This window comes from Notechis scutatus, chromosome 2 (assembly GCF_049901735.1).
Source record: "Notechis scutatus isolate UNSWTSFEM ecotype Mainland chromosome 2, rNotScu1.2, whole genome shotgun sequence".
Classification (NCBI taxonomy): domain Eukaryota; kingdom Metazoa; phylum Chordata; class Lepidosauria; order Squamata; family Elapidae; genus Notechis; species Notechis scutatus.
The window spans coordinates 152124465-152147128 of record NC_142010.1 but is presented as its reverse complement, the minus strand read 5'-3'; the positions used below and the strand labels follow the sequence as shown (position 1 = coordinate 152147128).

The following is a 22664-nucleotide window of genomic DNA, read 5'->3' as shown; positions in this document are numbered from 1 at the left end:
CTCTTTGACATGGCTGATCAAGTTGATCATTATGCGAAAGCCAATCTCGGTGAAGAAGTGAGTAACCGTTGTTGTGTGGTGGCTGGCAACCATGGCTTCCTACAGGGAGGTTGCTGAACATTTTGGTGTTTGAGAGATCAGTAGTGGGCACAATTGTTTGAGGTATGCTTTGCAATAAAGCATGTTCTTCTAAATGATATCATTTGCTTGGGTGAATATCAGAAGCTATGTTTCCAATGTATCCAATGAATGATCAAGGTCGACAAAGTTGGTTGATTGGTTGGACGGGCGATGAATATCCTTCTTGTGCAAGTATTCTTGAAATAAAACTGAACCTAACATATTCCTGCATAAAGGTGCCAGCGTGGCAATTCTATCGTCCCGTCCCATTTTTGATATTGTCTTCAGTGTCTTAAGGTCCCTAAAGTTGCATCTTACAAATTTCTCAGATCATCACTGAGTGCATCTTTGTTGATTTTTCCCCCTAACTATTTCAGCTGGTTTCTCTTTTCTTTCCTAGATCATGGATGGCTTTGGACAGATGGGCTTTCCACACTGTTGGGAGCAATGGATGGTTGTTGCATACCAGTTTGTGTCCCACTAGACAGCAGTACGAGTATGCAAACCACAAGGAAATGTTATTGCTCTTCCTTCAAGGGATCATGCTTCCTTCTGGTTGCTTCACAAACATCGAAGTGAGCTGGAATGGTAAGAAGCATGAGGACTTCACCTTTAGTACATCCTCCCTCTGTGAGGCAATGGATTCAGGTGTTTTTGTGCCATCTAATCCAACTATTATACTTGGTGGGGTGCTTATTTCCGCACATGTGTTGGCAGATGAAGCTTACCCAATTTGTGCCTGGCTTATGAAGACTTCTGAAAGTTATCTGGACTGGAGGAAACTAAATTACAACTGTATCTTCAATCACTGCTATGTGGTTGTGGGACATTCATTTGCAAGGTTGAAAGCCCGCAGGCAGTGCTTAACAGCACTGGTTGCCATTTAGAGAGGCAAATGTAGCTTCTGTGTTTAGTGTCTGTACTGTTTTGCACCATATTTATGAAACACAAGGGCATGTACCCAGCTGCAACCTTCTAGCACAGGAACACCTTTTCATCTTGCATGAAAACATTATTATTGAACCAAAAGATGATCAAATCTTATTGGAAGGAAGGCATGTCTAGGGTGTAATTGCTGATTTCCTGCTTGAGGTTCATTGACACAGCATTTTGGAATACGGATGCTTGCTGATTTTTGATATGTTAATTCTCCTGCTTGTGTGTGATCACTCAGAATAGATTTCAGCAGAAAGATCTAGTTCATTTTATTGGACAGTTTCCACATGAACCCAACAACCAAGAGCAGACCATGCTGAAAACATGCCAGATTGGATCTCCTTGGGCAGAAAAAACACCCACGAAGATGGGCATATGCAGATGGTATCATTTACAAAAGTAACATAAAAACATGTCTTATCTTTTGAACTTAAACCCACACCAATACGTTGCCAGTTGACCAGACTTCCCCAACCTGATTACCCTCAAAAGTACTAGGTTAGGATTCTTCTCCTGTTGGCCTTGTTGTCTAAAAATTCTGGGAATTCAAGCATCTCTTGGTCTAAGAAACCAGGAAAAACAGTTTGAATTGCAATTAGACTTAATTCTGCCATCATTATGTATTCTTTTTTTTCCCCAAAAATTTTATTGATTTTTAAAAAAACAAACATAAACAAACAAAACACAAAACATAAAAGCATAAAACATCTTTTTTGAAAGCAGCTTGATCCCGGGTTACATCTCTTCGTACAGACATAAATTCAAGTTCATGCTCACTTTTATATACCATTCCATATCTTATTAGCATTCTACATTTTCTATATAGCTTCTCCTCTCTTTTAACTCTCTTAATTCTATTTTATTTATTTCATCTCAATTTAAATCATTATACTTATATCCTTTGTCTGTCCTGTCATTATGTATTCTTGTCATACCTTGTATGTATGTCGTAAATCATAAATCTCCCAGGAAGTCTGTATCTGAGTTCATTGTCACACGTTGGCAGCATTGCTTCAGGCTCTTCCACTTTAATAGGTCCATTAAACAGGTGGGAGAGCTCACACTTTGCTATGTGATATTAAATTAATATAGGTATTAAATATGGTATAGGTAATTGTATCTAACAAAGATGTGAATGTAGGACATCCAATAACAATATCAGCCTGAAGTAAAGAGCAGGGCCTTCTCTGTATTTGCCATACCCTTAAACTTCTTACCAAATAAAACCCGCCTCATAATAATTTTTCATATTTGAATTAAAACACAGCTGCTCGAAAAACAAACTCACAACTGATCCTAGAGTTGAAAAGCGATTTGCCCCCCTTCCCCCAAGCTGTTGTTTGTCTGGGGAAGCAGAGGTTGCAATGTTATTTTATTTGATTGCATAATGCTTGGTGTCAAGTATAAATACATTTGCAGAAATAAAAAAAATACATTAGGTACAATAAAATTGCATTTTTAAGTAATACATGCTCTATTATTTAGTTGATGCATTTAGTTTTTATATACCAGTAGTACTTTACACCTGAGAACACTATGAATTCTTCACCATTTTATCTCAATGGCATGGACATACTGAAGCATACTCAACATTGCATGCTGAACCAATCAATCAGATTAAAAGAGGACAGATATATTCTTTTTGAGAGGAAATCATGAGGGAGGGAGGAATGCTCCAGGGATTAGCTTATCTTTCCTAATCATATCAAGTTCATCATCCTGAACAGCTGCCCCAGGATCTCTGTTACTTTCGAATAACTTATTTATGAATTAGTTTTGCAATAGGGTGCTAAATTGTATGAAATTTTTTTCAATGGCTGGCCATCTTTTCATTTGTTTCAGATTGTGTGATAGACTGTTCCAGAACTGTATCCAATGTTTCTCAAGGTAGATCTAGTTATTGCCATCTCCTAGCCATCAAACCATAGAAATTAGTAATATTTTACCTCACACTGTGAGCATTGGCATATTGTCACCACAGAATCCTACCCTATATTTAAGAAACTATCATATATATATATATATATATATATATATATTTATTGACGGACACAATACAGAAGCCTGATGATGGCAGATGAGATTCTGCTGAAACGTTGCTACAACTTTAAAAGCACAACTACAATGACATGGGAAAATACCCGCGAAAACTTAAGAATATATATATATATATATTTTTTCTGAGGTTCTATATATTTATATATGGATATATATATATATATATATATATATATATATATCTATATATATGATAGTCTCATTCATCATCTTCAGGCTTGCTTCTTGGCTCTGTGCTTCTCAGAGATCTTCTTCTGAGAAGCACAGATCAAGAAGCAAGCCTGAAGATGATGAATGAGACTTCATCAAACGCTGTGCTCAGATACTTTGAATCTTAAGCGGAGAAACCCGAATAACAAAGATCCATATATATATATATATATATATATATTATATATATATATATATATATAATTATATATATACATATATATATATATACACATACATATATATATAATGTTTTCTAAGTTTTGGGTACTTACATGTATGGCCTTCAGCTTTGTTCGGGTATTTTCCCACATCATAGTAGTGGTGCTTTTAAAGTTGTAGCAACGTTTCAGCAGAATCTCATCTGCCATCATCAGGCTTCTGTATTGTGTCCGTCTGTGAGTCAGACTTTTACAGTGGTTTCAGATTTAAATTTGGGGCAGCCTATTGCTGTGCCAGAATGGTTTTTTCTTCATCCTGATTGGTTGGGAGTCTTGGTCTGTGTTTATTGGTCTCGGAGTTTGCTGTGTTCTGCTTGATTGGTGTCTCTAATACCTTCTGTCTGTTTTTTGGCTCTTTTGTATCTTGATTGGCTGGCAGCATTGTGTTACTTTATTGGAGGCCTTTAGTGCAGCTTGGCTTGGTAAATGGACGGCTATCATTAGTTAGGAAGCTGGGTTCATCTGGGTGCCTGGTTGGGATGTGTTTGAGCTGGAGGTATCAGGGGATCTGTTTGTGCCCAGGTGTTTGCCTGGCTTGTGGTGTGGAGATTTTTTGTTTGTGAGTGCAGGCTTCCAAATGATTGACAGCCTGGTGGAATCATCTCTGGAATCATCGCATGAATAGAAGAGATGATTCCACCAGGCTGTCAATCATTTGGAAGCCTGCACTCACAAACAAAAATCTCCACACCACAAGCCAGGCAAACACCTGGGCACAAACAGATCCCCTGATACCTCCAGCTCAAACACATCCCAACCAGGCACCCAGATGAAACCCAGCTTCCTAACTAATGATAGCCGTCCATTTACATATATATATATATAATGTGTGTGTGTTTTTTTAAATATATATATATAAAATAATATGTATATAATATATATATATATAAATATATATAATATGATTTTGCAGCGAATGAGCTTGAGGAATGCAGCACAGAAATCATATTTTACCCCATTCAGTTGAGTCAAAAATTACATGTATTTTTAACATTCCCTTTTCAGCTCACTTGAGAGGTTAAAAAAAAAGAGTACAGGTAGTCCTCGACTTACAACAGCTCATTTAGTGACTGTTCAAAGTTACAACAGCACCGAAAAGAATGACTTACGAACATTTTTCACAGTTATAACCATTGTCATATGATCAAAATTCAGATGCTTGGCAACTGGTTCATATTTATGATGGTTGCATGGGGTCCTGGGGTCGTGTGATCACCTTTTGTGACCTTCTGACAAGCAAAGTCGATGGGGAAATCAGATACACTTAACAACCAGGATCCTAATTTAACAATTGCAATGGTTCACTTAACAACTGTAGTATGAAAGGTCATAAAAATGGGGCAAAATTCATTTACCAATTTGTCACTTACCAACAGAAAAGTTGGGCTCAATTGTGGTCCTAAGTCGAGGACTGCCTGTATTTTGTCATGTGTGACTGAAATCCTCCATTTAATATAAATACCATGGTTAGAATAGCACCAGAGAAGGACTCCATTAGTCTTTTTTCCTGGAAGATGTCAATTGCTCTAGCATCAGGAGAGTATCACCTCCAATCTTTCACTTGGAAATTTCAATAAACGAATAATGAAAAATTTTCAATGCTGATGTCATCATCATAATTTTAACAGTGGCATTTTCTGCAGCGGTAAGTTTTGGGATTGACTTTCTAAGACTGAAACTGACAAGCTCTGGATGTTTTAATCAGTAACATTTTCTAAAGCTTGCTGTGTTTTTGTCTCCGTCTATTAAGAATTGTGACCAAAACTGGAAATAGTGGTCACTGATAAAGTTGAGCACATGGAAAAACAAGTGACACATGGTGTCAATAAAAAGGCATAGGAGAAGTCAGGTGCATCACTTGATTGCATACTGTAGAAACAAGCATATCTCGGCATGTCCCCCCCTTGAGAATTTCACTTACTTCTCAGAGTTCTGCAGAGCCCTCTCCATAGTCTAAACCCAGGGGTATCCAACCTTGGCAACTTTAAGACTTGTGGACTTCAACTCCCAGAATTCCTCAGCCAGCAAAGCTGGCTGAGGAATTCTGGGAGTTGATGTCCACAAGTCTTAAAGTTGCCAAGGTTGGACACCCCTGGTCTAAACTATTCTTTAGGATTGAGAACTGCCAAAAAGGTTTACTGGAAATTGTGTCTGTGACAACGTGGATTTCAGGCAACAGAGAAACAAGCTCATCATATGAACTTGGCTCAAAACGTTCAAGATAGCAGGTTCTCCCATTGAATGTCCACTGACATGGAACTTTCAGGGAACTTGATGTGTCTACATATCTGCAATTGTGTAACCATAAGAAGCAGAGATCAATCTCTTTTTCACTCTGTATCATTTTGTTAACTTACTCAAGAATTTGCAAGAAATAAAAGCAGAGACAGAAACTTTAATATGACTATGGAATCTGCTTCCTTATTGATGACAAAACAAAGAGTTAATTAATCCAGATTTCTTTGGGGATTGCTCTGTTGCAGAGTTGCAGCTATGGAAAAGACTCTTGGTGAGCCTCATAGCATTTGAGAACTTTCCATTCATTTGTAGCATGTCACCAGGCTGTTTGCAACATTTTTCTTCTTATACAGCATCTTCACATGTTTTGTTCCATGGATTTTCTGTCATAGGAGAAACATTTCAGCTAGCACTATATTCCTACAATCTTCCTACTAATACATAAATATTTTAAAAAGCTAATGCAGCATGCAAATATCCTATTAATTCTGTGTAGTCTGTAATAAAAAAAATGTATAAAATCTTGATAAAAAAAAGTTCTAGACCACATGATTACACTGTAAAATTTGAAAGCATGCTGACAAAATTGCTAATGACCAGGACAAAAAATGAAATGTTTTACCAATATTGGCTGTACCTAATCCTGGTCTTCTGCTTGAATTAGAGGTTAATTTATATTAAATATAATTTTGTGCTAAAATCTGTGTCTTTAAATTCCATATATATTATTTTTCCAAAAGTCACAATTGTTAAGTATGTTCAGTGCTTTTGAATAGACCCTATACAGTACTTTTGGATAGATTCCCTGCCCAGCTCGTGAACTGAAATCAAATTATGTTGGCAGTGTAGAAAGTTAGCACCCACCCCTCTACTAAAAGAATGAAATATTCTAGGAAATATTAAAAAGGCAGAGTATTACACCTCCCTGGAGGAGAAAAGGAGAAACATGCTTTTGGAAAGCAGCCCCCACATTTGTTAATAGCCTCAGAAAGACTGGGCCATCCTGTTTTCAAGACAAAAGGCTTTTGGCTCCTGAGTTATAGGATTAGCCCTCAGTCAAGATCCAAACCAGGACAAAGCCATTTAGCCATAATAGGAATTGCCCAACACTCTTTCAGAACACAGCCCTCTTCATTACCTCATCACCCAGCAAGATTCAACCAAGCCTGGGACACAGCCAGCCTACAAGTTAGCTGGACCCCCGCATAGCCCCCTGGGAGTCTGACAACCAATAGGATACATTTCTTGCAAGGCCCAAGAGAGGGTATAAATATATCTCACTCTCCACTCCATGTACTGTACCAGGACCATGTGCTTAATGGTTCTGCTCCATTAAAGCATCCTTCCAAACAGCCTCCATGTTTCCAGTGTCTTTTCCACCACTTGGAACTGAACCCAGATGGACATTTCTTCCAACAGCAGGTTTACGGATATTTGGCAAATATAGTTAGTGGAAAACATGGACATTTTCTCAAAGAGGCAGTGAGTAATCCCTCATGCAAGTGATTCAAAACAACTTTAATTATCTTTAAAGAGGTTGATAAAGGATAGCAATTCCTCATTCTCAATCAGGTGATCATAGCAAATAAAAAAATAAAAACCTCACGAAAGATTCAATTTAAACAAACATAAAAGCCCAGGTGTACTTAATGTTGGGGTTTCACCAGTGCAAGAGGACAATCGCATAGTGTTTGTCCTCTTGCACTGGTGAAATCCCAACATTAAATACAACTGAGCTTTTATGTTTGTTTAAACTCCAACATTAAATACAACTGGGCTTTTATGTTTGTTATATATATGAGAAAGACGGGTTTCTGTCCTGTCTGTATAAATGGACGGACTCCCATTCAAACTAGTTACACATGACATGAAGGGCCAAAATGCTTGGGAATGATGGACAGAGGGCTTTCGCCGCAACCCACACGCGAGTCTCGACGCTGCATTAGATTTATCCACGAAGCTTTCTTCCTTACCTGCATAGATTGGGGAAATTGGGATGGAACACGGATTCTTCCCTTCCCTTCCCCCCCCCGCCCCCGCGTCCTGCATACACTTCAAGCGGCTTTAATAAGCGCCCCTCATTTTCAGCAACACGGAGAAATACGCCTTCCCAGCAATAGATTGCATTCTGATTTTCACCTTCCGCCACTAAAGTCCCATAGCTGACAAAAACACCCACAGCTGTTTTCCAGATAAAGACTTGATTTCACCTCGTGAGAATGGAGATGCGGGCTGACAAAGGCTACTGGGAAATGTAGTTTATTGAATACATGACGTGCTTACTTCTCGCGACAGTGTGCTTTTCGGCTCATCACCCTAACTTTAAGAGTGAGCAAGCTGACTGAGGAACTCTGGGAGTAGAAGTCCACAAGTCTTAAAGTTGCTGAGGTGGGAGACCCCTGCCTTAATCAGTGTTTCTCCAACTTGTCAGGTTTAAGCTGGGGAATTCTGGACCCAACACGTCTTAAAGTTGCCTTAGGTTCTCACAACCGGTGGCCAATTGCATGAATACACGATAGAGTGCAAGTTCTATCATAGTTACCCAAAGGCAACCCACTGATTTCACTCGACGTCCTTCCAAATAATAAGTGTATATAATATTGGAGCTTGAAATGGCATAAACATGTATTAAACTGGATGCAATATTAAATTGGACCTGAAAGATCAGTTTAGGGACAGATCGTCATGAAGAAAAATCGATGTGATCGCAAGGAGCCGAAAAAGACTTGATGTCCTGTAAGTCAAATGCTCAGATCAGAAAATGGGGGGGGGGGGGGTTAAATAGCTGGGTGAGAATGATCTAGAGATCTTTTTATTTATTAAATTTATTTGATTTATTAAATTAAATTTATTTATTTGCATCCCGTCTTTATTATTTTTTACAAATAACTCAAGTTCTTCATGCATTTATTCAAAATGTTGGACTCCCCGGCTCTTTAGTCATAAAACTAAACTCTTCCTCTAAAAATTGATCTGACGTTTTCCAAGTCACAGCTCCCAAAAGACAGTCCTTGGAGCGCTTACCATAAAGATGAGGAAGCTAGAGCGAAAACCTTTCCAGCTCGCCTAGAGAGAACCATGAAGCGAGGACCTTTTTTTTTTCTCTTTTTTTTAAAAACCATAACATATTGGACCGGAAACTCAGACTTTCTACCCCTCTATCCTTTTCTCTATCTCCGCAGGCTCCTCCGAAAGTGCGTCAGTCGGGAAAACCTTTTCTAGCAGCCCGGGGGCGGGGACGGGATCGTGCCCGGGAATACTTGATGGGGTTCCTTTCTCGGAAGTCCTATTGGGAAGATAGCGACGCGTGAAGACAGGTTGCAAAGCTTGCAAAGGAGACAGGCTGCGCGTGTTTCCTTCACTGCCGGAGGAAAGAAGAGGAGACTGAGAGGGGACGCGGAGGCGAGTGAATGGGATTTGACGGGTGGTCCAGGCGGGGGTCAGGAGGAAGGAAAGAACAGACGAACCGATTAGAAGGCGTGTGCAGTAATCTGGGAATGAATTTTTGGATAGAAGTGTCGTCTATGGCAGGGTCTCCACCTTGGCAACTTTAAGCCTGTGAGGACTTCAACTCGGGAATTCTGGGAATTGAAGTCCGCCAGGCTTAAAGTTGCCAAGATTGGAGACCCCTGCCATCTATTGGGGGGTTTCTATTGTATTTCAGTGATTTGTAACCCTTGCATAGCAGATGGAGGTTCAATGGGAGAGGTGGACTCTTGAATTTGTGGCAGGCCGCTAATGCATCGACAAGGTGGCAAACTCCCCAGAGGAGGGTTTGTAGAGTGGGAGAAGCAGGTAGTCTGTCTGTCTGTCTGTCTGTCTGTCTATCTATCTATCTATCTATCTATCTATCTATCTATCTATCTATCTATCTATCTATCTAAATTGGATGCTCTTTGTGGTTCAGTGTGGTTCACTGACTTTGCGAAGTGACGAAAAAGGAGGACTAGACCCAAGAAACAGGTGGATAAGACAGGGGTTGCTTTGAAGGAGGGGTAAAAAACCAAATGGAATTTGGTTAGGGGGTGGGTGGTGACTTGGCAACCTGGAGATGCAAGCTTTAAAAAAAATCATATCGCAGAAGAAAATGGAGTTGCTCTCTGCTGCAGTACTTTACTGTATCCTTGTTATGAAACGTGGGAAAGAAGGGTGACCAAAAGCTTTATATTTCAGTAGGCGAATATGCGGATGATGTTAAATGGCATCTGGGTGGAAAAATGTATTGTGGCTTCAGCTGGTTGATTCAGAAGGGCAGGAAGTGACAGGTTTACTGGGAAAAAGCAGTAGTATGAGTTCAGCATTCTCTTTCCCCTGTCATATTCAGTATTTACCTTTACAAGGGATTTGGAACCTTGAAAGATTGCTGCTGTCAAAATTCCAAATGGATGCTCAGATAAACTGGTTCTCTTCTGCAAAAACCCGTCCATCAGCTTTTATTTAGAGTTATGCATCTCTTCATTTTTCCTCTCCTGTATCTCAGTAATATTTTTGAATGTGGGTATTTTCCTATGGAATGAATTGTATGCAAGCAACCAGAGCAAAAGTTGCAATGATACCTTTTTACTTGGCTTGTTGCTCCAGTCAAATACCGAAGAAGTTGCCTGAATTCTCTGCTATCTTGAAAACATGCTAATTAACTCTGGTCCAAAAAAGGAAATGCTAAATAATGATGCTAAAAGTATAAAGTTAAAAAATATCTACCGGCAGCCTATGTATCTAGCAATATCTGTGAAGGTAACTTAGACTGAGGCTCATATTTGGTACACTGAGGAGAAAGCTATGATAATGTAGAAAGAAAATGAGATTGGGAGTTTTTTCTTGCACCTGAAATTATTAAGAGTCAGATCTCTAAAGCTGTGGAAAGCCAATCTAAAGATGAATACATGTGGGTTTACTCCAGAGTATTGTCTGTTGTACCTCCAATTATTTCTTATTTCTCCCAGATGTTGTTCTTGATATAATTTCATGTGATGTGCATTCAAAAATCTTTTATTTCCCAAACAATAGTATAAGCCCCTCATTTCATTCCCCAAACTGGTTCTTCTGGAGTTGGGGTGGATCTATGACACTGACATGCTTTGTTAATAGTTTTCTTGGAGGTGTAATTATAATTAATATCAGCTTCTAAATGCCATATATCTATGTGGCCATGTGTCATATAGTATTACCAATAAGCATTCCATTATATTTCAGCTGCATCTTTCAATTATGTGGTTTGGCTTAATTATGATGACTGATTTTAAATAGAAAAAAAAAACAATCTGAGGTGTTATAATTGTTGTACAGGGTTCTGGAGAGATGGCTTTGATGTTTTTGGTCCAGCTTTCTGTTCTGTGGCTGTACCACTTCTTGCACAATACAGGGCAATTTTTTTTAATCTTGTGTGGCAATCCTTGGGCAAGATGATCCTGTAGGGGTGTGGTGCCAGTAGCAAGTTGAGACTGACACCTCTGAGCAGAGCAAGGATTGGGCACAAGTCTGTTAGCTGACAAATATAATGGAAATCATTGGCTGAAAAACACTCTGCTGTCTCTCTATTCACAGGGACAGCTGTCAGCATTGCCTTTAGAGGATCACCAGGGATGGGAAGATGCCCCTGGAGGTGAAATGGCCATTTCCTCAGGCCCCAAGTCTGCCATGGAATTTGGCCAGCAGGGTGATCATGGGATTGGTGGGTACCTATAGCTGCTTCTGGACCAGTGAGTATTTATTATCTCTTCTCCGTTTTGACCAATGGCTGATTGAAAGATGCTTGACTGATCAAGCAAACCTGTGACTTGGGGCTTCCTTGGCCACATTGTCAGGGAGGGGACTTGGAAATGGTTACGAACAGCAAAAAGCTCATGTCTCACATGCCTTGGTTCTTCTGTGTATAGTGCAGATTTTGGAGAAGAGGTCCCATTTTTCTGAGCTCTGGAAATTGATTAGCAACCCCAGGAGATCAAGGGGCAAAAACGAGAGTGGATAAAAAATAGATGGATTGATCAACATATTCAATAGGTTTATGTGCCTTGCCTTTTCCAATGGCCAGTTTTGTCTGAGGACAAGAGCCACCAAAATTCTTGACTTGAGTCTCTCCAGATCAGGTTCAACTCCAGGATGTTTGTTTGCAGTTTTCTTGGCAACTGTGAAGAGATAATTTCCATTCCTTTCTTTTGGAATGTTTTTATAACTTTTCGCTTATGACCTTGGGTCTCCTTGATAGCAATAGCACTTAGACTTGTATACCATTTTGCAGTGCTTTAAAGCCCTCTCTAAGCAGTTTACAGAGTCAGCCTATTGCCCCCAACAATCTGGGTCCTCATTTTACCCACCTCGGAAGGATGGAAGGCTGAGTCAACCTTGATAGACATGTATAAATTCTTTGAACACCCAAAACATTCAGAAGTCTAAATTCCTGATTCTGTCTGCTCTGTTCCAATCTGAATTAGATCCTGGAAACTCTATAAGTGGAATTAATAACATCAATTTGAGTGTTTTATCTAAAGTGTTGTACTTGCTGCCTTTCACATTGTTGCTTTGTTGCCCTTTGTTCAGGATATGTAAACAAGCTGAATATCCATAATGAAGAAGTTCTTTATGAGCTAATTGAAAACCGCCAACCAGGAACCCCCCTCTTGACTGTCTGCAACCATCAGTCCTGCATGGATGACCCACATCTTTGGGGTACGCTATGAGAAGGGAAAGGGCTGCCAGTTTGAGAAAAACATTCCCCCCCCCCTTGAGACATTGGGTCATTGTTTTTTTTAGGATTTGGAGTCAAACAAACAAAAGGGAATGCTTCTCTCATTTCACAGATCTTCCATTAAGGTATTTTAATTTGCTGTTATTAAGGGCTAAAGATATAAGCCTGTAGCCTTAAAATTATAATGCAAATAATATTGCTATGACAATTAATCATATATAGATTATTATAATTCATCTAGCAATAACAGCAACAATGGTGACATTATTAATACAGGCACGGATGATTTATGAATGCACTGAAATAGATGGGATGAGGCATGCATTGTTTTACATGAAAAAAAGGAAAGAGGAGAAAGGAAATGAAGGAATTGCAGACATCTGGAGCTTACATTGTTAATTTTTTAGAAACAGATGGTTCAGGGTTTGGCCAAAAGCAAATGAGAAAGGAAGTAGTATGGTAATTAATGGATCCTATTTGGTCAAATATTTAATCATTTTCAACTTCTGAGTAAGTTTATTACTCTGTTTTGCTATTTTTGCAGCAAGAAGGCAGTTGAGGGTCTCCAGTGCGTATGATCTTGAATCAGGCAATGTTTGCAAGGGCTGTGAAACAAAAGCACATTTAAAGAGTTTATTTGGTTTCAGTTATTTCTGTCTTTCAAATTTTTCTCTGATACATTTGCCTAACACATCAAACACTCAATTGGTAAAAACACTATAATAGACCTCATATTTAAGTCACTGAATCAATTGTTATTGTCTGCCAGCCCTTCAAGTTGAGCTAGGTCAGGAAACTTGGACTATGAAACTCTAGGGTATTGTGAAAGCTTGCCACAATATCCTTCTTCCCCATTTTATACCAAACAGAATCAAGGCAGATTTATGTTAACTTTCTTTCTCAAGATTTTTTTATCTTTCCCAGGAAAGTTGACATGGCTCTTGCATTCCTTTCTCAAAAATATCTTCACGTTCCTGTTCATTGCCTCAAACAATATCTAACAGTATTCAAATATATCTGTATTTATCTTTATCAATCTGCCTCTGTTTTTTACAAATCATGATCAAATAAAATGATGAGTCCATGGTACTCGTTGTTTAATTTGTTACTGCTTGTAATAAGTTCAGGCCCACTTTGATTATTCATAGAAGCATCTTTCTTTCAAGAAAGTTCAGTGTGGTTAAAGCTTCTATACTTTCAACATTCCAACCTGTTTGAATAATAAATACAACTTGTACTTTTCTAAGGTGGACAATCACCTAGGAGTTAAAACTGGAATCTCATTGAGGGTATTTTTTATGACAGGTCCACTTTTAAAAATGAAATACTAACAATGCTGCAATACCACCAAATGTGAGGCATAAGAGAGCCAGTTTGGAGTAGAGGGTAGGGTGCTAGTCGAGAAACCAGGAAATTGCTAGTTCTAGTTTTCCTTTAGATATGAAAGTTGACTGAGTAAGCTGCACACCAGTTACAGGATCATTGCTGTAGGAAAAATACAAGGCTAAAGTATTAGGGTGTGCGTTCTTTGTTGAGTTACATATAAAAAGATGGAATAGATTATAATATACTACACAACATTGCACTCAAAAGTAATCAGATGAAAAATTCCTTCTTGTTTTAAAAACAAGAATTTACCCACCTTTTCATGTTAAATCAAACCAGTGACATCAAACACTGGCTCTTCTCTGCAACACATTCCAAATAGTGATATTATATATATATAGTGATATTATATATATATAGTGATTATATATATATATAGTGATTATATATATATATAGTGATTATATATATATATATATATATATATATATATATATATATATATATATATATATATATATAGTGATTATATATATATATATATATATATATATATATATATATATAAATTTCCATTCTTAACTGCAAAGCTACTTCAACAGCTTTCCCACATCACCTGATATTTTTATGCCTCCATTTATTTTTCTGTTTGCTAGAAATGGGTTTAGATTGGTCCCATTAATGTTGTGTCTCCTACAGGTATCCTGAGATTACGACACGTCTGGAACTTGCAGAAGATGCGGTGGTAAATCATGAGGAAGAGTGGCTTTCCCTGGAAAAAGAAGGGGTCCCATTCAGTCCCTGTTGTATGGGTTTGGTGAACATATGTCAGTACCGTGACATATTTTTTATGGCTCTCTTAGGACTCCAACAGCTGCAGATATCTGCTTCACCAAGGAGCTGCATTCTCATTTCTTTAGCCTTGGGAGATGTGTTCCTGTCTGTCGGGGTATGTAGCTGGTTTACTTGATAGAGGAATACAGGCAGATCACGATTAATGTGAGTTCAAAAAATGCAATGTTCACTTCAGCGCTAATTGTAAAATTGAACGCAGATCATGTTTAATGCCACCCAAAATTCAGTTAATGGGATACTAGAGTGTCTGCTATTGAAGGTAGTGCATGCACAGTTGCAGTTGGGATTTTAGACACGGCTATATTTCATGTGTGCAAAATAGAGAAAAGAAAGATTCCATAGAGAAAATAGTACACATTCAAAAAAGACGATGCTCATTATTACATTGGAGCAAAAATTTCATCCAACTGAATGGCACAAACGTGGCTATAGCAATGCTAAAAATAGGGTGAGATGTTGGAATGGCTGAATTTAGACTGTGCAATATTATAAAAGACAAAGGGGAAATAAAAGGAAAAAGTAAAGTACCAGCTTTTCGTGATTTGACAACCACTGAAACAGAACATGGATGTATAGAGTAAGGATTGCAATCAACGCATGGATTAAAGATTGCAATAAAAATGCATTCCCCTTGGCAGAGTAGCCATTCAGAACAAAATTTTAAGTTTATTTAAGAGAGTAAAAGAAAAGAAAAAAGGAGAACAAAGGTTTGTTGCTGGTGTTGCTTGATTTGATTGATTTAAAAACTGAATTTAACTCATGTTAAAATTATTTTAATATTTACATATACATATAAACATTTATGCATATAAACTTTTATGTTTAAATATTCCATTGCCTATTTCTATCAAGCTAGAACCAATTACCCTATTTTCCATAGAAATATCACTTCAAAGAGTGTGTATTAGAATTATGGGACACTTTTGTAGGTTTCATTAACCAAGGCAAGCAGCTCTTGGGATACAACTAGAGATGATATCAGGACCAAGGACAGAAGTGCCTGAAACAAACCGAAACGTAATTTTCCATCTTGAGATCCTCACTAAATATTGAGGCAGCAAGAGGTCTTTGGACTTTTATTTCCCAGTGTCACATTTCTATAAAAATAATAAGAGACACAATGTTTTAAATAGTATCTTTATTAAAATTACAACTACAATAAAAAATCGATACCAATTAAAAAATAGAAGATGCAGAAAATAAAAATAAAAAATAAAAATAAAAATATATGGTAGTAACAAAAGAAACATCCATGAAGAAATGACTTTGTAACTTCATAGCAAGTATAACCCATTTTAGTAACTTATCTTTCTCTTAAAATATACTTTTGCAGCGTAATTTGTCATTTCCCCGCAGAAGCCTAACTATCTTGCTGTTGCTGAGTAGATCCACTAAAAGTTGCCAGTTGCGGGATAATTGAATGGGCAAAAGATACAAATTTAATGATTTAATTAAGATGGATTAAATAAGATAGAAATGTGAAGAGTGATATGTGCTATTATTTTAGCCCATGCAAAGAGAGGTAACTGGGGCCAAGGTACTTTACTAAAAGATTTTTTTTTATGTTTGTTTGTGTTTGTTTGTGTTTTATGAGAATATTGGGGAAATTATTGTAGAAAGACAGGGAAAGATTCAATATGTAATGATTTGTTTGTTGTTGAAACTTTTAATAAAACTTGTTTTAAAAAAAATAAAAGTTGCCAGTTGCTTTACAGATGGAAAAAGGCTCTCTCTGAATAAAAATCTTACAGATACTTGTCTTTTTTCCTAGGGAGGGATGGCAAGTAGTGTGGCTGAGGTTATATGCTTTAGGACAGTGGTGGGATTCAATTTTTTTTTACTACCAGTTCTATGGGCGTGGCCTGGTGGGCATGGCAGAGGAAGGATATTGTAAAATCTCCATTCCCACCCCACTCCAGGGGAAGGTTACTGCAAAATCCCATTCCCTCCCCACCCCACTAACCTGCTTTCCAGCTCCATTCTCCTGTGCAGGGCAACAAAAGAAGACCCAGCCGATCAGCTGGGACTCGGGAGGCAGAGAATAGATGGGGGCGGGGCCAGTCAGAGGTGGTATTCCGAACTACTCAAAATTTCCGCTACCGGTTCTCCAGAACTGGTCAGAACTTGCTGACTACCACCTCTGCTTTAGTAGCCTCCTACGAGAGTAAATGTTTGCATGTGAGATAGAAGAGCTTGACATTGTTGTTAGGGATACACCCTAGCAGAATTTGCACGGCAGTCAGGCAGGCAGGCAAATATGTGAGATAAACGTTTTTGTAGCTTACACTCAGTAAAACAGATACACTGTGCTAGTTAAATAGTTTATTCCAGTAAGAGTTTTATCATAGTCAAACAGTCCATATATCATTCACTAGTTCAGTCCGTTTGGGGATTATTCAGTTGCAAAGTCCAGTGTCGAAAAAGTAGTAAACTTACAAATATCAGTCCAGTAATATATCTCCTCGCAGTAGAGATATAGAGAAGTCAAACCTCCTTTCTTCCTTCGACGTTCAAAAAACTCAGCAGCAGGGAACACGCAGTTAGCAAACCATCAATCCAGCATAGTTAGCAATCCAGCATAGTTAGCAATCCAGCAGGTTCTCTTGCTCCCTCTTATGGCGGTTTTAAAACCGCACCCAAAATTACATGCTTTGCAGTTTAAAGTGACACACACTTAAACTTACTATCATAGTTTATATATATTATTTTACCCAAACTACGTTAGGTAACCTTGTTATTCCTAACAATTGTTCCTTCTTTACGCAGGAGACGGAGTCTACCAGAAAGGCATGGACTATATATTAGAAAAGCTCAACTCTGGTGACTGGGTGCACATGTTCCCAGAAGGTAACAGTAGCTGAAAGCTGTTCTGGGAGGTTGCTGGGGGTTAGAAGGCACAGATGCCTTTCATAGCACCTTGCTGTCATACCTGGACTGCCAGACTCACTGGGGGGCTTGCAGTGCACCCAATTGCTCCACATTTTCCCCATCTTTCTGTTGCAGGTAAAGTGAACATGACCCAGGAGTTCATGCGCTTCAAATGGGGTAAGTATTTTTCTAAGGAGTGAGGCGCATTCTGGTGTATCTCTGTCACCTTTAATTTTGCTTCTTTTTCTTTCTTCCAGGTATTGGCCGTCTTCTGGCTGAGTGCCGTTTGCACCCCATTATACTGCCACTGTGGCATATAGGTGAGGCCTCAAATCAAATGTGTGGGGTGAGGTGGAGAGAAGGGGAAGTAAAATTTGCACAGTGGCTACAAATTATAGTTGCCATAATAAATGTGAAGATAATTCTCTCCAACCTTATTAATCCTGTTAACGCCTGTGTAGGAAGACTAATATTAGAAGAGGTGGCTCTTCTCATTCAGGATTATCATAGTCTTGCAAGCGAAACAGATGTGCTCAAGAAAGCTTGGCAGGAACTCACAAGCCAGTTAACCGCCTGATGAAGTAATTTGTGATGGCTTAAAGCAGGGCTGTCAAACTCCCGGCCCACAGACCGGATGCATCACGCACTGGCCACACCCATACCTGGTTTAGTGAAGGGGGGGAAAGTCCCGATAGGTCACATGATGCTGCTGTGACGTGAGTTTGACACCCTTGGCTTAGAGCAGTGGTGGCTAACCCTTTTTGGGCTTCTGTGCCAAAAATTGCGTGCGCGCAACTCACGTGCCAGCATCCAGAACACAATGCACACCCCTTCCCCACACCCCCTGTGCATGCGCATGCAATCCCGCCACCACCACCCTCTTACCTGCAGTGTGCCTCACAGCTGATTTTTTTGGGCTGGTTTGAGGCCTTTTTTGGCCTTCCAGAGGCTTAGGAAAAAGCCTCTGCAAGGCTTTTCAGGATAAATTATAGGTCCGTTTTGTCACTTCCTGTAATACCGGAAGTGACAAAACGGGCCTATAATTCGTCCTGAAAAGCCTTGCAGAGGCTTTTTCCTAAGCCTCTGGAAGGCCAAAAAAGGCCTCAAACCAACTGGAAAAAAAAATCAACTGTGAGGCACGTGCATTTGAAGTGAGGTAAGTTTGTCTGCGGTTGGCGTGCCAGCACAAATGGCTCTGCATGCCACTTGTGGCATGCGTGCCATAGGTTCGTCATCACGGGCTTAGAGGATAAGAATACTAGGATACTTCTGTTGACTGCTGGCTGCAGCTTGGACAGCATATATAACTATATAAACTGACTGCATTAAGAACATGGAATACAGTAGTCCTCGACTTACAACAGTTCCTTTAATAACCATTCAAAGTTACAACGGTGCTGAAAAAAGTGCCTTATGACTGTTTTTCACACTTATGACCATTGCAGCGTCCCCACAGACAGGTGATCAAAACTCAGATGCTTGGCAACTGACTCATATTTATGACCGTTGCTGTGTCCCAAGGTCATGTGGCCCCTTTTGTGACTTTCTGACAAGCAAAGTCAATGGGGAAGCCAGATTCATTTAACCACCATCTTAACAACTGCAGTGAGTCCCTTAACTATGACGAGAGAGGTTGTAAAATGGGGCAAAAATCAGTTAACAAATTTCTCACTTAGCAACATAAATTTTGGGCTCAGTTATGGTCATAAGTCAAGGACTACCTGTACTGGGGGTTTAGAATTGCAGGTTCTTTGAGATTATACGTATGTATGTATATACATGTGTAGGAATTTGATGTTGTCATTTGACATTCCTGGCAAGGATCAGGGCTTGGATCAAAAATAAATATTCTGTCTTTCAATTTCCCTAGGAATGAATGATGTACTCCCCAATGCACCCCCTTACGTGCCCCGAACTGGACAGGTAAGGGGTTTGGGGTTGCAGGATAGAAGTGGGGAGAAGAGGTTCCAATTGGCATGGAAATGGTGAAAATGGAGAGCGCTGAATCTAGAAATCCTCCTTAGAAAAGTGTCATTACGGGGTATTTTCTTCCATACAGAAAATTACCGTGTTAATTGGGAAGCCATTCAGCGTCCGTCCATTGCTAGAACGGCTGCGGGCAGAAAACAAGTCGGCGGTGAGTGCAGAGTGAAAATATCGGGAGGACTTCACTCCATGGATGGTGATAGGACAAGTATTATGCAGCAGAGGTTGAAAGCATGGGTGTCCACAGGCAACAACCACAAAAGCTTCCACGGAAGCTCAAGACGTTACATTAAAAAAAAACCCACCAGAAATTATCTTTAAATCTTATGCCAGTCGCTGAAGAGATTGCTGGAGCTGACTTTATTGTGGTCTCCTTAGTAGGATTCACATTGGGCTCTTGACAATGCAATGAGCATGCTAGATGGGAATGTTTAGATTGCTACCCTTTATCTGGCAAGCACCAGATTGGGAAAAGTTGTGCACTAGGGCTCTAGCAAAAAATGTGGCAAGGCATTAGCTTATACTGAGCCATAATGTAGTCTGTGTATGTTGGGCTCCTCAGAATGTGTGTACACAGCCAAACCAAAGCCAAAGCTTTGTTTATGACTTAAGATGGGGTGTGTGGAACCAATCACTATAAGTCTGCTTGTGTTGCTTTGTTGATTTTGGCTCTTTCTGCTTGTAGATGGAGATGCGCAAAGCCCTGACTGATTTCGTTCAGGAGGAGATCCAGACCCTAAAGGAACAGGCTGAGAGACTGCATCAGACTTTCAAGCTACAGGGCTAGTGTTGACTAGACTAAGCAGACGATCTGTTACTGAAACATGGATTATGCAATCGTGGTCTATGGCAAGAAATGTAGTCTTTGCACAGACTACTTTTAACTCGTCGCTTTTAAGTTAAATTTTCTCATGTCTTCACCTGCCACCCACACCCTGTTGAAGATGGAGCGGCATTGCATGCAGACGATTGGATGAAAGCTCCAATACCTTGTTGACCTTCATGCTCTCCTGACTGTACTGGCTTTGGTGTCTGCCTCCCAAAGGGAGGGACTTGCAATGGGCTATTATATGTAGTTCCCTCTTGCTAGAACCTAGAGGTGTTGGGACAACTGCTGGTAATGCAAGAACAGGAAGAGGAGGGGATGCGGGGGAGAGGGAAATCCATCTCCATCCTGTTCTTGCAAATATCTCCACTCATTAGAGGAATACATAGTGCATTTTGTACATTTCCACTTTTTGTAGACTATTGGTTTGCAAATTGTTTTATACTTGAAAACTCCCCCCCCCCTTCAATAAATGAATCAGACCAGTGGTGGGATTCAAATATTGTGGCCACCGGTTCGGTGGGTGTGGTTTGGTGGGCGCGTTTTGCATGGGTGCACACACTTTGTGTGCACACGTGAACCAAACGTGCACTTTGTGCAGGCGCAGGGGCGGGATTCAAATTTTTTAACCGGTTCTGTGGACATGGCTTAGTTGGTGGACATGGCTTGGTGGTCATGTGGAGTCAAGCTAGCAGAGAAAAATTGTCCCAGGTAAGGCCTGTGAATATAATGAATGGGATTTATATAAGGGGAGGAGGGCTTCTTATCAAACTGTATGCTTTGTTAATTAAGGACAGTGGGAAGGAAATGTCCCCTCTCCCTTTCTTTGTAATGCCTGTTGAAGGTTTCTATCATACTAGTTAATTACTGTTATTCCATTTACAAATTCAGTCTCTCCATAACTGACATCAGGCATTGAGTATTTTGTAAATCTATTATTACTGCAAGTATAATATCAGGAATTCAGCATCACTGAGGTGTATATTATGATCTGGGATTCTTCACATTACAGCTCACAACTTGATACATCGGTGTAAATCAACCTATAAGCTTTTGGTGACTGCAGAACAAAAAAGACCATTTCCCTCCACCCCCATCCAGACCTTGTCCATCTATGTACAAATTCCATTCATTTTAATAGGATTTGCAAAAGATCTTCTGGGCTGGGAATTAAGTTCAGAAAGTGTGGTATATGGAAAACCATTAGTAGTTGCTAGAGTAGACATGTAAATTTAAGAGTACCTTGCAATGTGTGCCAAAAGGATTAAAATCTTAGTGGCAGCTAAAAAGCAATGCTTCCTATCCCTGGACTATTGCTGCTGAATAATGCAAAACACCATATATCTCTCTTGCTTGCGACCTTGAAAAGTCTGTGTTTTTAATAAATGTCCAATATACAGAACATTACAATGTTGTTCAAAGGTCCTAACACAGATCTTGATTCATTTCAATCCTAACTTTCCTCCATGGATCCCTCCATTACAGCAATCTTCTGAGCTATGTTAAGATACATGTAGTCCTTGACCTATGGCCACAATTGAGCCCAAAGCTTCTGTGCTAAGTTGAGTTTTGCCCCAATTTATGACCTTTCTTGCTGTTATGTCAGGGATGTCAAACTCGTGGCTCGTGGGCCGGATGCGTCACACTCTGGCCGCGCCCACCCCAGTGGTGGGTTTCAACTTTGTTTACTACCGGTTTCTGTGGGCGTGGTTTGGTGGGCATGGCATGGCTCAGTGGGCATGGCTTGGTGGGCATGGCAGGGGAAAGATACTGCAAAATCTCCATTCCCACCCCACTCCAGGGAGAAGCTTACTGCAAAATCCCATTCCCTCGCCACCCCACTAACCTGCTTTCCAGCTCCGTTCTCCTGTGCAGGGCAACAAAAGAAGACCCAGCCGATCAGTTGGGACTCGGGAGGCAGAGAATAGATGGGGGTGGGACCAGTCAGAAGTGGTATTTGCCAGTTCTCCAAACTACTCAGAATTTCTGCTACCAGTTCTCCAGAACTGGTCTGAATACCACCTCTGGCCCACCCCCATTTTAGCGAAGTGGGACAAAGTTGCGATACACCACGTAATGACATGACACCACGAGTTTGACACTCCTGTGTTGAGTGAACCACTGCAGTTGTTAAATTACTAACAAGTTTATTAAGTGAATCTGGCTTTGCCATTGTCTTTGCTTGTCAGAAAGTGACAAAAGAGGATCACATGACCCAAGGACACTAACCATCAGCTATGAGCAGGGGTCTCAAACTCAATTTACCTGGGGGCCGCTGGAGGCAGAGTCTGGGTGAGGCTGGGCCGCATAATATTATACTTTATATTATACTTTA

The 22664-nt window shown here is 39.8% G+C and overlaps 1 protein-coding gene and 1 long non-coding RNA gene across 2 annotated transcripts; one reads left to right on the top strand and one right to left on the bottom strand.

The window, feature by feature from the left end:
- Window positions 1–4450: 4450 nt before the first annotated feature.
- On the bottom strand, window positions 4451–7815 carry LOC148132337 (uncharacterized). Its single transcript, XR_015747853.1, has 3 exons — window positions 7757–7815; window positions 5634–6166; window positions 4451–5489 (listed from the first exon to the last, which is right to left on the bottom strand). It is a non-coding gene; the product is annotated as an uncharacterized LOC148132337 (long non-coding RNA).
- Window positions 7816–11290: 3475 nt separating this feature from the next.
- On the top strand, window positions 11291–20829 carry TAFAZZIN (tafazzin, phospholipid-lysophospholipid transacylase). The gene is made up of 10 exons (XM_026676242.2): window positions 11291–11482; window positions 12321–12449; window positions 14494–14539; window positions 14658–14743; window positions 17416–17496; window positions 17653–17694; window positions 17775–17837; window positions 19388–19440; window positions 19577–19654; window positions 20189–20829. The coding sequence occupies exons 1-10, from the start codon at window positions 11374–11376 to the stop codon at window positions 20288–20290; spliced, it is 789 nt and encodes a 262-aa protein (XP_026532027.1). The 5' UTR covers window positions 11291–11373; the 3' UTR covers window positions 20291–20829.
- The last annotated feature ends 1835 nt before the right edge of the window (window positions 20830–22664 follow it).

Coding starts and splice junctions, on each gene's coding strand:
- TAFAZZIN (XM_026676242.2), top strand. CDS start 11,374: ATGCCCCTGGAGGTGAAATGGCCATTTCCTCAGGCCCCAAGTCTGCCA. Junction 11,483..12,320: donor CTATAGCTGCTTCTGGACCA/GTGAGTATTTAT, acceptor CCCTTTGTTCAG/GATATGTAAACAAGCTGAAT. Junction 17,497..17,652: donor GGTGCACATGTTCCCAGAAG/GTAACAGTAGCT, acceptor TTTCTGTTGCAG/GTAAAGTGAACATGACCCAG.